Here is a 21,650-nt window from a genome sequence, read left to right as displayed (position 1 = left end):
TTTGGTGCAAAATACATTGGAGGCTGGGCTTCTCTTGCTCGAGTCACTAAAATCATTCACAATAACTGACCTTTGGGAGCATGTATCCTCTGAATTGAGTATCCTTTGTCACTGAATGTGGAACATTCAATGGTATCACATTACTGAATCTTTGAATCTCGTGGATCACAGCTTCTGTGTATGGCATATTCACTCTGTCTTCAAAGGCAGGGCTCCTGTTAGGACCAATGACTCTGTATATCTCCTCATGTAGCTTCTCTGTTGGGAAATACATAGAAAGATTAACCAAGGTGTTACAGCAAGAACATACTAAGCAGGTTTCTTGGAATATTGATAATCTCAATTAGATTTGAAAGAGAACATCTATTGAAAATATGATATGAGTGTAACCTGAATTATTAATAATGTTTTCTTTTATTTGCAGTTGTATATGCACTTATTAAACATGCACATTTAGTAGTTCATATTAATGTTAGCGTGACTAGGCCTGCTTTTCCTAATCTTGAAGTTGTCTTTTCTCATTTTGCTTGCAATAATGTTTTCCCTTGCAGGTGCCTTCTTGTGCATTTATTAGAAAGAGTTAGGAGGACAATGTGTTAGAGATAGCATGGCTGGGAAAGAAATCCTGGCATGAATGTGATGGTCTGATTTGTTACAACCGAGCTGTACCAGGATTGGCAAATTGTTTGAGGCTGAGAAATTCTGTCTTAGTTGAGACATTGGGAATAGGGATCTATGTTGTAAGCACTTGAACACTGTTTTCTCATTGAATGATGGTCGTGTCTTCGATATAACACCATCTGAATCTCATATTTTTCCTATATCCTAGTGTTCACCCAGTTCACAGTAGAACAGATTACCTTTGGGCTTTGGGAGGTATTGGTCTCTATGCTTCCCTTATTCTTTTCTGAGTGTGGCTTCATGCTAACACTTGTTCTTTTTGTGGAATATTTCTAGTGGAGGAGAATCAGAGTTTCCTTAAGGAGCACCGATTTTATGTGTTACATTCTGCATCTTTGTAATTGCTTTTGTTCCAAGCTTCCTACTTCAAAGAATGAGCTTATTTCAAAATCGGAATTTACCTATTGGAAGTCTGTCTCTCACTGATATTCTCATGACTTGCATACATTCTAGACTAATTGCAAATTTGTAATACATCTACTAAATGTTAACCTCCGATTCCTAGTCTTCTTTGAGTAGCCATATTGGTTGCACAAATATTAAAATGTCTGATTGCATATTAACTTCCTTTTTGCCTCAATCATGTCAAAACAATCAAAGGTGGAAGGAGAAGCGGGAGCCTCCCAAATCCGCCGCAGCAAGCATATGCAATGACGACTTGACCATGACATGAGATTTAACAATTGGCTTTGCAAACTCTGTAGACTCTCTTTGAAACCCTCTGAAATGATTAAAAACATACCTGGCCCAGATATTATCCTTTCTAACAATTCCCTCAGGATTGGTAAATCAATCAGGTCTGCCTTGTTCACAACATAAGGGCTCAACATATTTCAGCCTTTGCATTTCAATTGAATATCCGATCTGACATTCCTATTTAATATAGTGGCTTGACCCAGATAGATATTCAAAGTACTAGGGCTCCAGAAATGTCTACAAAATCTACTTTTCTAAATTTAGAGGCGAACATGTACACCATAACAGACTGAAAAAAGACATTTGCTGTTATGTATTGCAACAATCTGTTTAGTGGGTTTGTTGCAAAACATAGAAGCAAAGTCAAAACTGACCCCTGTGATTGAAGAAAACATTTTCTCCCAGAGGACGAATAATTTAACAAGCAACCTATATTTTCAACCATTACCACACTATAAGTAAACGCCTGGTGTTTGAAAAGAACTTGGGCCCAACCTGGCAAAGAAATTATGTAACACAGTGCAGTAAGTAAAGTTATTGCATTGTGTCAACAGGAGAGAATCGAACAGATTTATATATACTAAAATGTGGTATTCTGTTCTCTTCCTGCGCTGGTGCACTTTTGACTGCCTTATGCCAACGCAGACAGGTTTGCGCCTTAGTGCAAGGGTGTCATCGTTGTGGTATCGTTTTTTACAGGAAGGGGTCTCCTCGTTATGCCTGTCTTAAGTTGAGACAGGATTTTTGCTAAAGTTCCCGTCTACAATTTTTGGGAGTTCGGGATTTGCATTCAATCCCATGCGTGGGTTGCATGAGAATGCCCATTCACCATCCATGGGGCACCCCATGGATGCAAAGTATTCAAGAGTGCGCATTGTGCTGCATTAATTTGGGTTAGAATCAAATGCAAATCATGATTTGCTTTGTATTGTAAAACTTCCCTGTAGATTTTGCGTCAATTCATCGTTAAAAAGCTAATTGTAACCCAAGCCAAAGTCTTTGTAAATCTGGACCTTGGATTTCAACTGAAAAAGTTCTATATTTAGGGCCCAGTTCACAGAACTAACTTAAGGCAAAATCCTAAACTTACTACCATTTACTAATTTTGGTATACACCGAAGGCACTTACTCATTTTGGTATACACCGAAGGCACTTACTCCTTTTGGTATTCACAGAAGGCACTTACTCATTGATGAGTAAGTGCCTTCTGTGAATACCAAAAGGAGTAAGTGCAATTACTCATTTTGGTATTCACAGAAGGCACTTACTCATCAATGAGTAAGTGCCTTCTGTGAATACCAAAATGAGTAAGTGCCTTCCATGAATACCAAAATGAGTAAGTGCCTTCTGTGAATATCTAAATGGTAGTACGTTTAGGATTTTGTCGTAAGTTAGTTCTGTGAATCAGGCCCCAAGTCATTTTCTTTCCAAAGACTAATCCTTTATTAATCAAGTTATTTGTTTTGTTTGAATCTGTTTATTAATGCTTTTGTTTATGATTTTTAGAGAGGAGCAAGGCATTCAAGTGATGAGAGACAATACCAGCAAATTGGCAGCACAACGCTACACAACCATGGGGGCATAGAAAATGGAGATCTGTATACAATGGGTATTCGCAGCTGAGCTCGAAAGGACATTACATCAGGTTGGATAAGTGAATGGGATATAGTTCCTTGCTCAGGAGAAGTGAACTAGCACAGACACAGCCACGTTTATATCACGAAATAAACAGCCATTCAAACGTGAACTGTAACAATCAACAAAGAAACCACACACCTCCCCACCCTCCCCCTGAGTGCATCGCCCAATAATGTTAGGACATGAGAAGACACCTTATCCCTAAAAAAAAATGAGTTGGCATCCTGGAACGGAGTGCAAGGTGGAGTGTGTTGCTTACTGCATGGGTATTGTTTAACGGAACCATGCTTTAATTGTCTTCTGTTACCGCCCCCACCTATTTGTTGGCGAGGTGGTGGGCATATCAGGGGCATTTCGAGCAGTCATTTGTAGGTCAGTCAGGATAGTGTCCCAATTGGATGTTATCGGGTATTTGCGGAGATTTAAACAGTCTTTATGGTATAGGGCAGCACTCTCCTCCTGAGCCAATACCATAAGGGATTGCTTAAGGGCTGCCTGAGTTGGGGGTTCATGTGATTTCCGGTGACTGGTAGCGAGTCATTTGGCTATCAGGAACCCAAGTCAGAAAGGGAGATATAACCCTTTGCTTCTTACTTCTACGGAAAAGGTTTAGGAGATATATCTCCCATGTATGGGCCACCGGACGACCAGTGCAGGTAGTATAATTGTAGAGAAGGACAAATCCACAGCTTGTGGAGAAAATCAGCATCTATCAAGTAACAATGGGGGCAGGCAGCATCTGTGTGGTGGAAGTAACAGTTTATCTTGCCGGGGGTGAGATAAGCTCTGTTTACAATGTAAGACTGAATTAATCGGAAGAGGGCATTACAGGGGATATGGGCTGGGCTTTCCAATATGGCCCCACATTCTTTGTCCATGCAGGGACGGCCCAGGTCATCCTCCTATCTGCAGCAGATGGGTGTAAGTGGCAGTGGCAGTGGCAGTGGCAGTGTTGCGCAGGTGTGGAGCGAGCCTGCAAACCAATGGTTCAAGTGCCTACCCGACCCCATCACATGGAGGTATTGTAATATGAGGTGTGTTGGGCGCCCCAATTGTTCCCTAGTGCAGTAACCAAGGAGTTGTATACTGCATAAGTTGGAATGGGGTTGACTGGTATCTTCAATCAGGAATTCATATGGAAGAAGGCCACCTTCAAGGTAGAGCTCGCCTAGGGTATGGATGCCCACTGCATCCCAGCCATTTAGTTCTGTAGACAAGGTGGCAGTCTGGCCTCGATGAGTACCATGTATAGCCACCGTAGGAATGTGGGTGTCATTGTCTGTGTCACATAGTGGTTCCGGCAGAAATAGCAGCATGCCACTGGCAGCAGTAGGTGGTCAGGTAGTGGTGCTTGATTGCAAGAGTGAAACAGATTAAGGACATCCATCAAACACCAAGCAGGTAGTATTGTCACTGTGTCTGCAAGTTGCAGGCGTGCCAACCAAATAGCTACCCATTGGAGTTAGGAAGAGAGGTAATAATGTTCAAAGTTAGGCATCGCAATCCCACCATGGTCCGTGTGGAGGCATAGGTTTTAGAGGGCAACACTAGTGCATGAATTAGTCCATAATATGAACTCCCTTACTAGCTTTTCGAGGGGACAAAAGAAGGAAGTTAGAATGTAGAGGAGGAGGTTGGCAAAATAGTAGAGGAAACGAAGAAGGAAGACCATTTTCAGAAGGACCACTCGTCTTGCTACCAGCAATTGGCGTGCACACCAAAAGGTCATCTGTGCCCGTAAGGACATTGTGGCACATGTGAGATTGCCATTGAATAAATATGTTGAGGAGTGATAGACTCGGATGTCCAAATACCGTAACATGGTGGGTTGCGAGGTCACGCAGGTCCCATTAAGAGTGAGTTGTGGGCCTGGTATTACAGGATTGAAGGGAAACAGGCATGAATCAGCGCAGTTTACCCTTAGATCAGAGAGGTCAGCAAAACAGTCAAGCGCCAGGGCAATCATGCCAGGGAGAGAATGCACATCTCTGAGGTGTGAAGCCTGTCACCCAGAGGTATAGCCCAAATGCCATATCTCTCCTGAGGCGCAAGTGGCAGTACTTTTATCACTAAGGAGAAGAGTAATGGGGAGAACAGGCAGCCCTGATGGGTGTCCATGTGTATTTGTATTGACTCCAAAACCAAAAGGCATGTCCTGACTCTAGCCAGTGGATGAATGTATAGGATCAGTCATAGAGAGTGATGAAGGGAATGGCCCAAATAGGGTCACTTGAGTCACTCACAACCACCTCTCAGCCTTCCATACCAAATGAAGAGTCGGTCATACAGTAGAGAATATAAACCAATATTTATTTATTCAGATGCACTCAGAGTGGAGCCCAGTCTGCCCAGTTGGCTCAGTCTGTTTGGAGTGCTGCAAAGGGACTGAAATCAACAAGCATAACAATACATTGTGTACACTTCAAAACCAATGAAAGCACGCCCACCATGGAATTTTCCAAGCAGATGCAGCTAGACAGTAAATTACAAAGGAGTTTGTTTTGATTCTGAGGCTGGGCACACATTATCTACTATTCAAGGTCACTCTGCCTGTGCCCACCAACAGAAAAGTGGGAGAAGGCCTATGTCTAATGAGAAAGGTATGAACTAATAAGAACAGTACATTCATCAGTGTAGCAGAACTGAAAGAGAAGAAACATAACTTATAAGAAGCCGTTTCTCGGAAATAGCAAAGGATTTGTTTCGTTCATGATTTAAAATGTCGCCCCATACACAAAATGGCACAGCAAATGCTAACTTACATAAAAGGAAGGCAAAAGCATGATTAATTTTATTCATTCAGCGACTCCCAATGCCATAGCATGAGAGCGTTTTTAACATGAATATTCAATCTAGAGAGTCAAAAACCTTGGCCAAATCGAACACCAGACATCCCACCCAGGGCCATTGACTCAGACAATACCAGAGAACACGGAAGAAGCGTTGCAAGTGCAAAGATGTTGCGCAGGCTGGCACAAAGCCGTTCGGGTCTGGGTGGACCAGATTCAGTACCAGAGGCACCAACTGGTCAGCTAGCATTATAGCCAGTATTTTGTAGTCTGCATTCAGCAGTGCCAAGGGCCTGTAGAAACCCAGAATACTGTGTTTTTGTCTGGCATAGGAAGAGATAAAAGTAGAGCTTCACACAGGGAAGTGAGAAGACATGAGGATGATAAGGGAAGCAAAAAGCGGGGCATTGGTCTTGTAAAACTCGATGGGCAGGCCGTCTGGGCCAGGGGCCTACCAGTAGTCTGAGATCAGATCACCTCCCATGTTTTGAAGAGTGTGACATCCTCATCTAGATCCGCCTGTTGATCTGATGTAATGTAGGAAAGGAATATTGTTGAGTGGAAGGAGGCAATATCTTGGGATTTAGCAGATGAGGGTGATTGATAGAGCAAGTAGTAGTGGTTAGTCAGCTCAAAGTCTATGTCAAGTTGAGTGTAAAGCAAGTGGCCTGCAGTGGAGCTCAGTGCAGCGATAGGGTGTCTAGGTTGATCAAAGCGTACCAGTCATGCCAATAGTGAGCCAGCCGTGTAAGCAGTGGCATGATTTTTGGTGGAATGCTCTGAATAGTTCTGTCCAGCAGAGGTGTGTTGAGATGTAAGAGCGTATGCTTGAGTTGGGATATGTCACTGTTAAGTTGTTTGCTAATGTTCCAGGTCATCCCTAAACAGTGTTGCCTAAGTATCACCTCAAACCGTCCCACTCAATCAGTCTGCTTTTGGTGGATCCGTGATTAAGCTCAAAGTAGTCCTCTATAGCAGTGTGAAGTGAAGTATGGAAGGAGGGGTCTTTCAAAACCGTTTTCTGCAAACGGCAAGTGGAGATGGCAGGAGGGTCTGTGTCCCAGGTGAGCTGGAGCTGCTGAGTGTTGTGACCGGAGTGTGTGCAGCCTAAATAGTCAGTGTGCTTGACAGAGGCCAATAGATTGGTTGTGCCAACACACTGGTCAATTCTAACATGTAGTTGATGCAGGGAGGAGAAAAAGGAGTATACCATTGTAATTGGACTGTGTTGGTGCTAGATATCAACAAGTTGCCAGTGTTCGAGCCAGTCGTGTAGTGCATTTGCATAGTAAGTGCTGGCATGTGGGATAGTTGGGAAAGGACCGGTCAAGGCTAGTGCTCCCAACACAGTTAAAGTCCCTGCCCAGAACCCATGCAACTCCACTCCATTGGGAAAGTGTCTCAGACAGTTGATGGAGGAACAGGATCTGCCCCTTATTAGATGTGTATATGCTGCATATAGAATGTGCTGGTGATCCAGCCAGCCTTTTATGAGCACATATCAACCCTCACCATCTATAACCTCTTCATCTGCTCTGAAGACAACTCTCAGCTGGACTCAGATCAAAACCCCTCTGGCGTAGGGTAGAAGAAACAGCTAAAGCATGCAGGTCAAGAGGTCAGTGCGTGGACAGTGATGGCGGCACACGGGGTCAGGCAGTGAGGCAGGGTTTATGAACAGAATGCAGAAATAAATTAAATAAGTAGAAAAAACAAGGAAAGCCATTGAATAACAATAGGGCAGGGGGGCAACATGTTCCCTCCGGTACTGCTGAGCATTGAGGGAGAAGGTCAGTGATACAACAGTTAAGGAGGTGCAAGGGGCAGGTGTAGCGACCAAGGATGGTGTGACCCAGTGTAGTGAAAGTGTTTGCCAAGCCACCAGGGGGAACGAGTAATGGCAGAGCTAAGTGTCCCTGTGTGGCATACCACCTGCTACATGGTTACAGGGGTGTGCAAATAAAGGGAAAGAAGAAAAGGCATGTATTTACCAGCTGTAAGAAAACAAGCATTAAGTGAGATGCAGGGCAAGCGGAGATGATCTGATCATCTCAGTACATGCATTTAACCAGGTGGTCATAACTTGGAAAGAGCAAGTCAATTGAGTTCATCAGCCACTTGTGTTGTCACATCTAGGGAGACAAATGAGTCAATTTCAGAGGGCCATGTGACAGAGGAACTGTCATCACTTGAGAATCCTGTAAAGTCAGCATCTGGGCCCAGAGCCCGCTAGGTATCTCATATCGCTGCCACTGACTGGAGGACCCGTGGTCTTTCCTGAATGATCTGCTCTAGGTCAGGATCTGCCACTGGGTCAGGGGCGAGCTGAGATGGCCATAAATGTCCATGGTGGGGGTCCCCACTTGAGTCACGAGATGTAGCTGAAGTTCATAGGGACTGACGAGATGATGTAAGTCCCAATGTCTCCAGCTACTCCAAGGCATCTTTTGGCAAGTCAAAGAAGCATGTCTTCCCCTCAGCTACGACCCGCAAACGCACAAGGAACAGGAGGGAGTAGCACTGATCTACTTCATGGAAGCGACTTTTAACAGCTACAAAGAAGTTTCGTTGATGGTGTACTGTCATTGTGTAGTTCGGAAAGAACATTACATAGGTGTTGTCGACTATGACATCTCAAAGTGCATGTGTTTTACGCAGGATAGTGTTGCGGTCTCAGTAGTGGAGCAAATGAAACAGCAGTGGCCTGGGATTGGTGCTAGGTGGAGGTTTCTGTGCTGGGACATGGTGGGCCCGCTTGATCAAAAAGAATTATGACAGGGAAGCCTGTGGTTGTGCCGAAGCCTCAGTCACAGAGGAGGGGGAGCGGGACTTGGACTCAGAGTCCCAGGCTCCCTTGCGGACTGCATTCACCACTGCTGGCGCCAATTATTCTTTGGAGGGCTCCCGCAGCAACAGAAGCCCGTTGTTGTGCTGCAGCTTCAGTCAGCGAGGAGGGGGCAGCAGGACTAGGCCTCAGAGCCCCAGGCTCCCTTGCGGCCCGCATCCAGCATAGCTGACGCCACTCATCTGTGCCTGGAGGCACTATTTAATGTTTGGAGGGCACCTACAGTGTGGGATGCGCGCGGGCGTGCTCGGGCCGCACCCAGCGTAAAGCCCGGACCAAGGGCGCCCATCCACCGCAGGACAAGGCTGGGCTGGGCCTATTTTCTTGGAATTATCTTTTCTGTACTGTACCTGGACCTTGATCTACAAACTGCGAGAAGGCAAACCATTTTCTCTTATCTGTCCTGTTAAAGTAGTTTGCGTCATGGGAAAGCGAAAAGTCACCCCTACATCCAAGACAGGACACAACCCTGGACGGATATCTTCAAAAGGCAGTAGGGGCCATAACTAAGGAAATAGAAATTGCGGAGCGAAGACTCTCTTGAGCACCCTGGCCGGCTACTGCAGTCCCAAATGTTTCTCAAGTATCTACTTTGGAACTTGTTACGGTCCGGAGACCAACCCCTCCAATATCTCCAACTGTAATTATCCCAAATCAGGATCCTACATATACAATTATCGAAGGGGCTGATTTAACATCTTGTCCAGAAAGGCGAAAGGTCCTGTACCACTAACTGCTGTTGGAGGGAAACGTAAACGAACAGACTTGGTGGTGGGGTGTAAAATAAAAGGACACTCATCGAGGGTCAAGAGAACCAAGCAAGCTCACCTAGTTGGAAATACCTCTAGGACGCGGTCCGGTGGAGGGAAAAGCAGTGCAACAAATGAAGTAGGTAACATTGTTGATAAACTCAGTAGAATTGTACATGAGGCCCTGACAATCATCCTGTCTAGATTATCCTGCTTTGAGGATCATCTTGCTCAAGTGGTGTCAGGTTTAGGTACCAAGAGGGCTACTAACAACCAACCTGATAATGCTTCTTGTTCAGGGAACTTAAATTTGAAACACCATGAGGTAATCCCTAGTGTCTTGATGAATGGCCCAACCTCTGTGAGTGTACCATCTACTGCAAATAGCCAAGTCCCGAGTACATACCCCCTTCCTCTTAGTGCCAGGGCCAGTATTAATTATTTGGCCTTTACAACACAGGATTCAACTCTGGCTGGGAAACCCTGCAGGAACATTGAAAACCTGGGTCGGGTGGGGACACAAATCAGCCAAGATTGACCATGAAAGATAGGGGTATATCTTCACGCGGGATTTGAAACACTACTGGCCCAAGGTAGATTTTTAAAAACGGGGGGCTGCTCAAGACGTCCTAAAGTTACCATCGGAATGTACACCATATATTGTGATTTTGAAAGGAGTACCCTGTCTGGCTCCTGGCAAGCAAGAAACTTGCCAAAAGCCTTATTACAAAATCAGCTCATTGGTGCCATAATAAAATCTCACTGAAGCTAACCAAGTCAGAAAAATGATAATGGCTAGGCGAGTGAGCTGGATAGGTTACACGATTAAACACGGGGTAGGGGACTGTGTCATGCTTAACTTTAATAATGCATGGTGTGCTCTTTTTGCCCTAATTCACTTAAGAGATTTGCCTGGTGATTCGATAGATATCCACCCACATTGTGAAGCTACAGTTAGAAAACCGCCTGTATTGGTAGATTCAAAGATATATCCTCCCATACAGCCTCCCTCATTCGTCGATCCTAATCGGTTTGATACTCTTTCAGGTTTGACTGAAATTGATTGACTAATTGGGTGTCCTAGCAAATCAGCGGTTGTATTTGGGCTGGGTCTGTACCGTAATATTTAAGGGAGAGAAATTAATTTAGATGAACATAGTAATAGAGGCCTGATGGATTTACTTGAATCCCCCTCCTCTAGAAGAAAAATTAGTAGGGAGAACCAAGATAAAGAAATAGTCTACCCACTGAACCCAAATGTTAGTACTTCAAGTCAGGAGCCTTACCTGCCTCCTATCATAGTTGAGTAAGTTAAGGATGATAATCCTGGAGAGAGCTAGCTCCCTTAAAGACTCCAAAAGCTTGTGGGAAGTTATAAATCGTCCCTATTTTACAGAAGAGGTGAGGAAGATAGATCCATTGATCCCAGGGGAAGTTTATGTACCTTTTTTTGCGGCCATATTTAGTCCTTATGGCTAACATCTAGAGGCTTCAAGTGGGGATATGTCTTTAAACGTAACCTCAGCTTCCAAGTTAAGTTCGTCTATCTCAGTGGCAGAGGTCAAGGAAGCCTTAGCTAAAGGAGTCTGCATGAAAGCGCCAGGCCCGACGGGATCCCTCTAGATCTTTTTAAAAGTAATCCCCATCTATGGGCCCCATTGTTGACCAATGTTTTTAAGGCAGTGATCATTGGCCCAATTTCAGTATCCTAGAGAGAGGCCGTCATTGTCCCCATATACAAGAAAGGGAATCAAAGTGACCCCACCTGTTATAGGCCAATCTCCCTATTGGCGCTACGGCAAAGCTGCTGGAGGGGGTTGTCCTTGCCTGACTTGAAACGTGGGCTACAGACAATAGAGTAATGGCAAGGACAGAATATAACTTCAGGAGAGGGATGGGCACCACCAAACAGTACCTGAATTTGTCACTGGTTATGGGCAAGTACATGAGGGCCAGGAATGTTTTTTTTCACCTGGCCTTCATGGACTTGTCCAGTGATTTTGACACTGAAAACCAGGATAAGTTGTGGGCACTTATGGGGAACATGGGTGTAGAGGAAGCTCTGATTTCTCTTCTTCGCAGGCTCCACGCATCAACTTCTGTTGCTGTAAGATATGGCCCCCACGGGGAAAAAACTGGCCCATAGCCTCCACAGCCTCCATAGCCTCCACAGAAGGTGTACGACAGGGATGTATCCTGGCCCCTTTTATTTTTTTTATTTACACTAATGGATTAGAGGCATTTTTAATTGACAAAGACATATTTTCCGCGTATCAGAGGCACACAGGTCCCGCTACTCTCCTACGCGGATGACACCATGTTAATGGCCCTTACAGCACTTGGCCTTGAAAAACTGCTTAACACATTTGCAGATTTTATGGTGGCTCTTGATCTAAAAGTGAATTTTATTAAATCAGATATTATGGTGTGTGGCTTGAAAATGACAAAAACAAGGAAATATATGGTAGGAGACAAGAGAATTGATAAACGGAATAATTTTAACTATTTGGGAATGTTTTCAATAATAGGCTGAGTTGGGATTGTCACAGCAAGGGGACAACAAGGAGGTAGGGTAGTTGAGGAGCTTTTCCTCTTTGCCAGAAAGCTAGGTCATAAGCCAGTGATTGAGCTGGTTACACTTTACAAAACGAAATGTGTGCCTGTTGTAACATACGGGGCAGGAGTGCGGGGATACAGTAACAGTCGACAACTACAAGTCATGGAAAACAAGTTTATTAAAACACTACTGATGACTCCGGATAGTGCCCCCACCGTCTTCTGTCATCAAGAACTAGGGCTCGATTTTGTCGAGGATTGTATAGAAATTGCCCCCTGCTTTTTAAGGGACAAAATCTGGCTGTCCAAAAAGCTAGTGTTCTCCAGAGAGGTTATTAAGGATTGTATTACACTTGATGGAGCACTTTCTATTCCTTGGCTCCAATTCATAAAGGACAGTTTCTGTAAATTAGGTTTGGGAGATTATTTTGATTTCCCATACAGCATCCCTTAAAATGCTACAAATATTATAAAAGAGGCCCATACTGCAGGGGCGAAGATATCCCGCTCCCACTCTGATGTAACAAGCCTCTTTTGTTTATCCTCGAATCAACGGCAATTTTAACTAACTTTTATGATTAATGTACAGACTTGATTTCTTCTTACTAGATTACGCTTACTTACCCTGCATTTCTTGGTGGCTTTTCCTAAACAATCAGGGTGGGAAGATAAACTGGAGCCTTGCCCTTGTGATAATTCGGCAGCTCAGAGCACTGGGCACTTTATGCTATGTTTGTTCCCTCTACGAAGAACCAAGACAGTTCCGCTTCACCGATTGTGGCATGTGCTTGGGATGGAGAAGTTGACACTCACTGTGGCAGGAGAGAGATCTACCTATGATGACCTATGGCACCCATTTTTGTCGCTCTTGGCTACCGAATTTTGAGAAATCACATGTCCCCGATATCTTAGACTGCTGCATCTCACAGAGCCACGTAAGACTGACTGTTAAGTGGGTCATTGAGGGCTTAGCATAGTTTCGGGGAGGGATGTAGGGGGTTAGTGGGGGGCAGGGGGCACTAGACCGGGGGAGGGAGGGGTTCCTAGGGAGGGGGGTTGTTTTCTCCTTTTTTCATATTCCTACGATTTTATTCCATGTACGTGCAATTGGCAGATTCTGTTTCGAATGCTGAGCTTGCGCCCTCAATTGGTTCTGTCCGGTTGTACTGTTCAGACATTGCTTGAAGACAGCTAAATGTACATGGATATGTTTGTGTGTTAAAAATCAATAAAGACATTTAAACCATAAAAGAGATTAGGCCGTGTTCCTATATTGAAGGGTTTTATTATTTATCCTCACTGGCCACTTATGATATATGCACTAATGTTTCCAATTATATTAAAGTAGCTATAGCGATTAGGAAACGGTATTAGCCATTTCTACTGAAGCCGATTAGTGTACTTCCCTAAACATATCAAATGAAGCACTGATGTATTCTTATGAAGGGAGCCGCATGCCATATTTGTGATGTGTCATTTAACATAAACTGTAATTTTACCAGATGATTGTTTTAAGGTGTATTCTGTTTCGCATTTTATATAATGAATTGATGTGTATAAATTGTTGACTATGCTACTTTGTATTCTGACCACTGAAATAATAGTTTGTTATGATGATTTTATGAACCTTCATGGTTTCGTATGAAACTGAAAAAAGTTATTTTGAGTTGACTTGAGAAGGCAGTCGCGGGGAGCAAGTCATGTAACTGATGCTCTATGCATTTTTTCCCTCGACACCCTCCGGGAGGCCCACCACGTTGTTTCTATGCCAGTGGCCCTCCGCATCCTCTATCCTGCAGTCCGGTGTGTCCACGCGATCCACCAGTGACTGGAGGACTCCATTTCCCTGGATTTCGGCTGCAGTTCAGCGATAGCGTGTTCTGCGTTGTGGACCTCGTCGGCCAACTTGCGGTGGTCCATATGCAGTACAGTGAGTTCCGCTGCCATGCGGTCCATATTGTTCTCCCAAGGAAGCCCAGGCACTGTCCAGGAACATCTGGGTCTTCACCACAGCGGCCAGTATTATGTCTAGATTTTTCTTGAGGGATGAGGGACAGTCAGGGGATGCCATAGTAGTAGTATCACTGATTGACGTTTCAACAATGGCAGGTGGAGGTGTGGCAACACTATGGGTGTTCATGCGCAGATGCCCTATTGCTTCATAGATGAAGACGAGATCTGAGGTTGAAGAGATCCAATACTCCAGTGGTGGCGGGTCCACTTTCTATCGCCTGAGTGACATCACAAATGCTGTAGCATGAGCAGACCATTATGGTCCATGAGGAAATGTCAAATGGCCCACTTGCTGATGCCTGTAAGCACCCCCCAGGCACCGCAGCACGAGCAGTCCTACTTGGCCAACAGCATCTGTACAGCAATTCAGTTCCAGAAACGTGGCATACTGGAAGAGACACAGGTCACAGAGTCAGGAACTCACACTGTAGGAAGTTTTGTGGCTACAGGGCTATGCAGTGCAAGGAAACCACGTCCCCAAGGATTCCCATTCAGTGCATACTCCCAGTGTTAATGTAGGGCATAGGCGTGAAGTACTTTTGCTGGAGTGTAGGATGCTAGTAAGAGCACGGGTGCAGTGGTCGCTCTTGAAAAATAATCAGCTGCGGGCCAATATCACATTTGTATTTTATGGGCATGTGAAGCTGATCAATAGGCAAACCAGGCTGCAGGCAAAACAGGAAGTACCTAGGAATAGAAAGAGAGTTCCTGAGCAGACAGGTAAGGCACCAAACGTGCCTTAGGAGGCAAGGTATATGTGGGCGGGTAGAGCTCAAATGCAGTTCATCCAGGCAGCAAACCTGCACAGCCTCACCGTAACTGCAGGCGGACGTTGCCTGCTCCACCGAGGCAGCTTGGGGCAGAGCAGGGTGTTGGGTCACACCAAAGCAGCCAGCCAGGCTTCTCCCAGGCAGCAGCAGTTACACTGTAGCGATGCCCGTCCCAAGGCTACTCAAATAAAACCCCAGGAAGGATGCTGGGCCAAGGGTGCAACAGGGGCAGTCATGGTTTCTGATGGCTGGCTGGAAACAGGCTAAAGGGCGGATAGCCGGGGTGATGTGCAGAGCCTCACTAGATTGCGTCCATCTTTGCTCGGCAAACCATCTAAAGTTCTATATTTAGTACTCTTAGAGACCGAGGTCATGATAACATGTTTAGAAAAGTTAGTACTCTGATCAGTGTTATCTATATAGGATAAAAAAACATCAATTTGTTTTTTAAACTATTAGACAGGATGTCAGGTCATAGGCATTTTGTGGAACTATTAATGGCATGAATACTTCTCCAGTCTTGCAAATTGTTTTGTTAGCGGCATCAAGAGCACTGGCAGCAAAAGGTATGTACAGTGGAAGCAGCAAGACCCCTGATAGCATGAGAATCATCCGCAAGAAAGGAAGTAGCCTTTCATTTTTGGCAAGGGATTGTGGACATTGTGGTCCCCAAGTACAGTCAATGTAGCTTCAGCATGAGGATGGACATCACTCCACTTAGCAACAAAATATCCACAGAAATACATGTTATACTATATGTATTCCATAGCGCAGCCTCAACCCCAATATCTGATTGCGACCTCTTCTGTTTCTTGTGTCTCTGAACTTCAGTTCTTCCAGAATATGTTGGATTCTAGAAGGAGATTACACACAATATTTCCTTTGAAAAGGGGATACGAGCATGCTGAATTGTTTAGTTTAATGCACAACTTGGTTCAATTCGATCAATTCGATCTTTATTCGGATAAAATATATCCATACAGCACAATTCAATCACAGGCAAACAGAAATTTCCACAATAAACATTATATAAAAACACACAGTAAAAAATGAACACTATCATATTAAAAAGTTAACAAGTGGATAAATCAATGAGATAACATTTAAAAACAGTCAGACGGGCTTTCAAAAAGGCATCGTAATATGATAAAGTGCAAAGAGTGTAAAAATAAAGTGCAAAGAGTGTAAACTTGGTTCATTCAGTGGAGTTTTTGACACAAACAGTGGTGCCAGAACTGTTTTAAGAGGAGGGGCGCTGCCATCAATGTTATATCACTGAAGTCATTGAGACTGTGAAAAATCCAAGAGTCACACAAAGAACAAGTGTAGCAAATGACCTCCACCTATTCAGCAGGATAGTGGTATCAGTATTTTATGTACCCGATGGTGTAATTTGAAGTACCGTTCGCAAATATATTACCAAAGCATGGCGTGGCAGTCCATTTACAGGCAGCACATCTTACATTGGAATGATCATTAAATTGGCTCAAAAGTACTTTTACTGATTAAACTGTATAGCTAACAAACATTAATGTGTGGCACTCAAGATACAGCGAATATTTATTCTTTGCTCATTACTAATTATACTGATCGGTTTCAAATCTCTTATAATCTTTGTTTCCTTCACACCAGAATTTTCAAGAAAAACGTAATTGATTTTGTTTCCTAACTGCTGATATATTCTGAAACATTTTAAATATTTGTACAGATTATTTACAGGTATTAACATTTTGTATTGGGAAAAAACAAACATCCTTCCGCCTTTTTTTAAAAAGTCCTGTACCCGAGCAAGAATGTCACATAGTTCACTTTACAAAATCCTCTCACTTTGCAGTCAGAGAAAGAAAAGTAAAGATGAGTATTCATGTTAAAAGAATAAGCAGCAATTTATCAGAGGACTTAGCATGCCACTTGACCTCCGCCCTTGAAGGCACAGCACATGTCTATTTTCAGCACATATGGACACAAAGTGAACATACAGAGGATTAAACTCAGCAGAGTTCCTATGCATTCAATTAGGCATTAACCTGCTCCGTCCAACGCGACCACTACCTGCCCAGTGCTGCGCATGACCGTTGGCCTACGCAGCCCCGCTCACTCTTTAGAATTCCCGCACAATGGCGAAATTCGCGCTGTGGTTAAGGAGTTAATAATAATTGTCTTCAGAGATGGGGTACACATTTAATGAGGGTTTTACCAATACCAGTACATGCATGAAAGTACAATAATCACATTGAGCAGTGTCAGTACTGTGCCCCTAAAGGTGTTACAGCCCTGCTGAAAACATCCTATAACGGTAGTGCATTCCTGGAGGTTTGGTGTGACCAGGAAGTGTACAGCAGCAACTTCAATATGTTTAATAGCGCTGTTTCTTTTGCTTGTCAGCAGGGATGCTTCACTTTTAATGGTACAAAACGACACATCTCAGTAGTACTGTTTATACTTGCAATGTGACCATGCCTGCATTTCAAGAACAGGCTACTTGCTAAATTCTGTTTAGAGACATTTGCATAGTCATGCTGTCTCAGATAGACTTGCTACAATATGTTAACACATTTTCATGTGGGATTGGATATACTTATTGCTCATGATGGGTTGCTGTTCTTGTCTACTTCAAATGTCTGCCACTGATTTATTCTATTTCCTGCCTATTCTTGTATTAGTCCCACTCTTCCAGCTATTAGGTTTCATCATGCTTTTTGACTCATTGAGTGCATCTCACCATTACTGATATCAGGAAACAATTTTTCTTGTTTGCATATTTCTCTGCCACTGAGACTTCACCATTGATGGGAGTGGATATCCTGCTGGTACCTCTGTCTATCTCCCTGTCTCGCTCTCTCACTGTATCTCTTCCAAATACTACCACCATAACATCTCTCAATCTCTGCACCCCACCTACACACTGCCTCTGTGTCGATCGCTCTCTCCCCTCTTTGCAAATACTAGCAGAATTACATTTCTTTGCATGCTTGGGGAAAACCTATAGTGGTTGTCGGCCATCTTGGAATGTTATTTTGTTTACTTCCAAGTTGCCTCCCCATGATGCATCCAAATATACTGTATTCTCTGGTTACTATATGGGGCTTTTGTTCAGTCCTCTTTGATCATTGGATTCTTTTGCTAAGGTACCGTTAGCAATTTTCTGGAGGCTCTGTCAAATCACATCTTGGATCAGCCCACAGGAGTATTTTAGTCTCACTGTTATTCTTTGCCTTTTGAGTGCGTGTTTCTTCCACCATTAAGAAGAGGAAAGTGAGAAATTTGAAGAAAAGATTCGGGAGAAAATATTTTCCAAATGGACTTCTACTGAAAGAGATGCAATTTCAGTCGGGAGACAGCCAAAAGAAAAACATTTTTGATTTAAACATTCAAGATTCTCCTCCCGGAATAAAGTTTATTGACATGTACGATGATGTACTATTTTACATCTGGTACCTAGTCGGTGAGTAGCCGGTCTGCACTAGGGAGTGGGAACTAACAAATGGATCTTAAAGTATGGAAGCTATATAGAAAGATTTTGTTTATTTTCTTTGCATGTATTTTTCAGATGCTTTTGTTAGTGCGCACTGAAATGCACTCCAACTGATTATAAACATGCAAACATCTTGGAATAGTATACTACATACTCCTTTATTGTACTACCATTTCAAGATGACTCTGACAAAAAACCCTGAAAAATGGATGAAACAGAAAATAAAGCAGCCTAATTTTTCGATAGCACTTATTTTCAGATACTTTTGTCTGCCTCAATCGCCAGTGCTGCCAGGCAAACAGGCATTGGCAAGGCCTGTAGGGTTGACGTTTATACGACATGTGAATGCCCTACATGCACAGTATAATAATGTCAATAATTGACAATATTACTTGATATATTTGTTGCTATATCATTGGAGGATGTCCATCCTGTTGCGTTTACACACAGCTGATTTGGAAGTAACAATCTAGCGATGGTCATTCACTGATATTTCCTTTACTGATGTTTGTACTGCAGTTGACCAGCATTGGTAACTCCAGTACCTGATGTTAAAAAAACGTTGGGAAAGGGAGATCAGTTAGCTTTGCCAATGTTTCTGATTATCAATCAGTCAAAAATACTTTATTCAGTTCATAACAAAAAACCATAAAAGTATACTAAACATTTTATGTCATGACAAGAATTAACTTAAAATTTAACAATACAATTGAAAAGGTGCAAACTAGCAATGTATACAGTACAAGTTATCATTTCGAATAAGAACATCCTTTAAAGCCTTTAAAACCATTTAAATAAAAAAGAGAGAATACTCAGTCAAAATTCATTTCTTCAAATATGTTATAATAACTAATTCCATTTAATTTTTTTCTTTAATCTTATAGCCACAGTGAGGAAATTGGCTATATTGAAAATCTCCCACACATTAGAGAGTAGCTGCAAGTAAAGGAGGGCCGGTTTAACTTGCGTAAAACCCTTATCTTTTATGAGTGGGATGATGAATCGTTTACGAATGGGGTGAAAATGATCACAGAAGAAAATAAAGTGCGCAGTGTCCTTTATGGAAAAGCCATCGCATGAACAGATCCCCAAATCTTCCTCCCTAATCCACCCTGGAGATTCAGTAAAAAGGAGATGGAATTTATTCAACCTGAATCTCGTCAGTGAAAAACGATGATTCGCATTATTTACAATTTTCATGTATGGCTCAATCGTTCCTGAAGTTTTTAATAGTTGATGAGCCCTTACTGTCGGTTTACCCAGCTCTTTATCCTCTCTGGCCGAGCACGCCACTAACTTATAGGAGTGCTTGGCCCAGTTAATATCCCCCTTCACCAGCTTATCAGGCGAGTTAAACAGTTCAGGTCGGCCCAGTTTGACAGCTAGTTTGTGGACATAACTCAGCCAGGGGATACGATGGCCATAATCGAGTGCTAGGCAATCTCTAAGTATTTCTTGGTTCAGCTCCAGCTCTGGGTTCAGCCAGGTGGAAATCCATTTTAAGAGAGGAGCTATGGCTATTCGGTCTTCCAGGAAACCTACCCCACACTCCTGGTGAACAATGTAGCCAGATGTGGATTGGGGGACAAATAGAATAGTTTTCAAGAACTTATCCTCCGCCACTTGAATGGCCTTCACGTTCTTAAAACCCCAGAGGTCCGCCCCATACATAGCAAGGGAAGTACATTTAGCGTCGTATATCTTTAACAGAGCTTGCAACGGTTTAACACCCAGTTTTTGGGCAAAGCCCAGAACAGCCAAGATGGATCTAGCAAAAACATTACGTTTAGCTACTATCTGGGGTAACCATGTGCACTTATCGTTAAAGATAACGCCTAAGTATGGAAAAGTGGATACCCTGGACAGGACATTCCCTCACAATGCAAGGTTTTTACCCCTTTCACTATAGTGCCCACCATCATAACATGAGATTTCGAAAAATTGACGCTGAGATCTAACGCTTTCATAACAACAGAGAATGAATTTAAAAGGCTTTGCAACCCTACTGCGGTGCGTGCTAGAAGAGCGGCATCATCCGCATAGAACAATGCCGGGATGGATTGCTTGCCTACCCTTGGTATGTCCTTGCAGACCTCTGTTAAAACAGTGCCTAAGTCATTAATGTATAAGGTGAAAAGCAGGGGGGCCAAAATGCACCCCTGCCTATGACCATTGGCAATAAGATCTTCCTTGTACAATTACCATTGCGGCCGTATCTTACTGTGGCAGATGGGTCCCTATGGAGGTCAGCAAGGAAGTACACAATATTTTTATCCACGCCTAAGTGGAGAAGCATCATCCATAATTTGGACCTATTCACACGGTTAAAGGCTGAGGAAAGGTCGATAAAGGCTAAATATAGGGTGCCCCTTTTGGCGATTGTGTACTTCCCAAGCAATAATTGAAGGTTGAGACTTTGATCGATTGTGCCTCGCCCTTTCCTGTACCCGAATTGCAGACCCGAAAGGGTATTTGTGTCTGCCAGCCACCCTGTAAGTTTACCTAAAACCACCCGACCAAGGACTTTGACAGCAGAATCAATAAGGGAAGTGGGGCTGTAGCAGCTGGGTTCCCCTCTATTTCCCTTTTTAAAAATGGGCACTATAACAGATTCAGACCAGGTTCCCGGCAAACGTGATTTGCACACCCTATTAAAAACATTATATAAAACCTTTGACCATGTCTTGACATCCGATTTAAAGAGGTCGGCTGGGACGCCATCAGGTCCAGAAGCCTTGTTACTTGTCATCTTACTGATGGCCTCTGCCACCTCTGTCTCAGTAACCGATAAAGTATAAGGATCCTGCATGGGTAGGGATATAACCACCCCTCCCAAGTCACCCATTTCATAGACTGATTTAAAATGGGAACACCACACCTGTTCCTGTATGCCGCAATCTAGTTGGCCATTACAGGTGTCATTTAAAAAAGGTTTATTGACCATTGCCCAGAATTTGGAGCTGTTTTTGAGAACATCAATAGATGTTACCTCTTCCCATGCCTCGCCTCTGATTTCTCGTCTTCTATTTTCCAGGGCAACTTTGTAGGCTTTCCTTAAAGCCGCCACAATGGGCTTATCCACTGGGTTATGTTTCAGGGCCTCCATTAGTCTCTGATGTGCTAGCGAGCAATTATGATTAAACCAACCCTCCCCGGCAAAATCGTTCACCTTGCCGGGCCGTTTAAGATCATCCGCAACCTGGGAACAAATTTTAATGTATGCCTCTAGGATCTCCTTGTCCCCAGCTTGCTCATTCATGCAAATGTGCATCTCTGTTGCAACCTTAGTTAATAGGTTGGTTTGGAAATCTCCAGGTACTACTCCACACCATCTAATTCTACGGGCCTGATCTACCGGCCGGATAACCAATTTATCTGTCCTCCTATTGTGTATCTCCGGTTTATCGACCAGGTCCGCCATGGTCAAGACCACTGGG

At 43.5% G+C, this 21,650-nt stretch overlaps 1 protein-coding gene across 1 annotated transcript in view; it reads right to left on the bottom strand.

Annotated features, from left to right (window-relative positions):
- The window catches only part of LOC144781951 (cytochrome P450 2G1-like), a 737,654-nt gene that overhangs the window by 91,948 nt on the left and 624,056 nt on the right, over positions 1–21,650 (bottom strand). The window contains exon 7 of the mRNA XM_078661042.1: positions 71–258. Coding sequence (XP_078517168.1) covers positions 71–258 — 188 coding nt within the window. The remainder of the gene's footprint in view (positions 1–70; positions 259–21,650) is intronic.

Source organism: Lissotriton helveticus, chromosome 9 (assembly GCF_964261635.1).
Source record: "Lissotriton helveticus chromosome 9, aLisHel1.1, whole genome shotgun sequence".
Lineage (NCBI taxonomy): Eukaryota > Metazoa > Chordata > Amphibia > Caudata > Salamandridae > Lissotriton > Lissotriton helveticus.
This window is presented reverse-complemented; position numbering and strand designations above follow the sequence as displayed.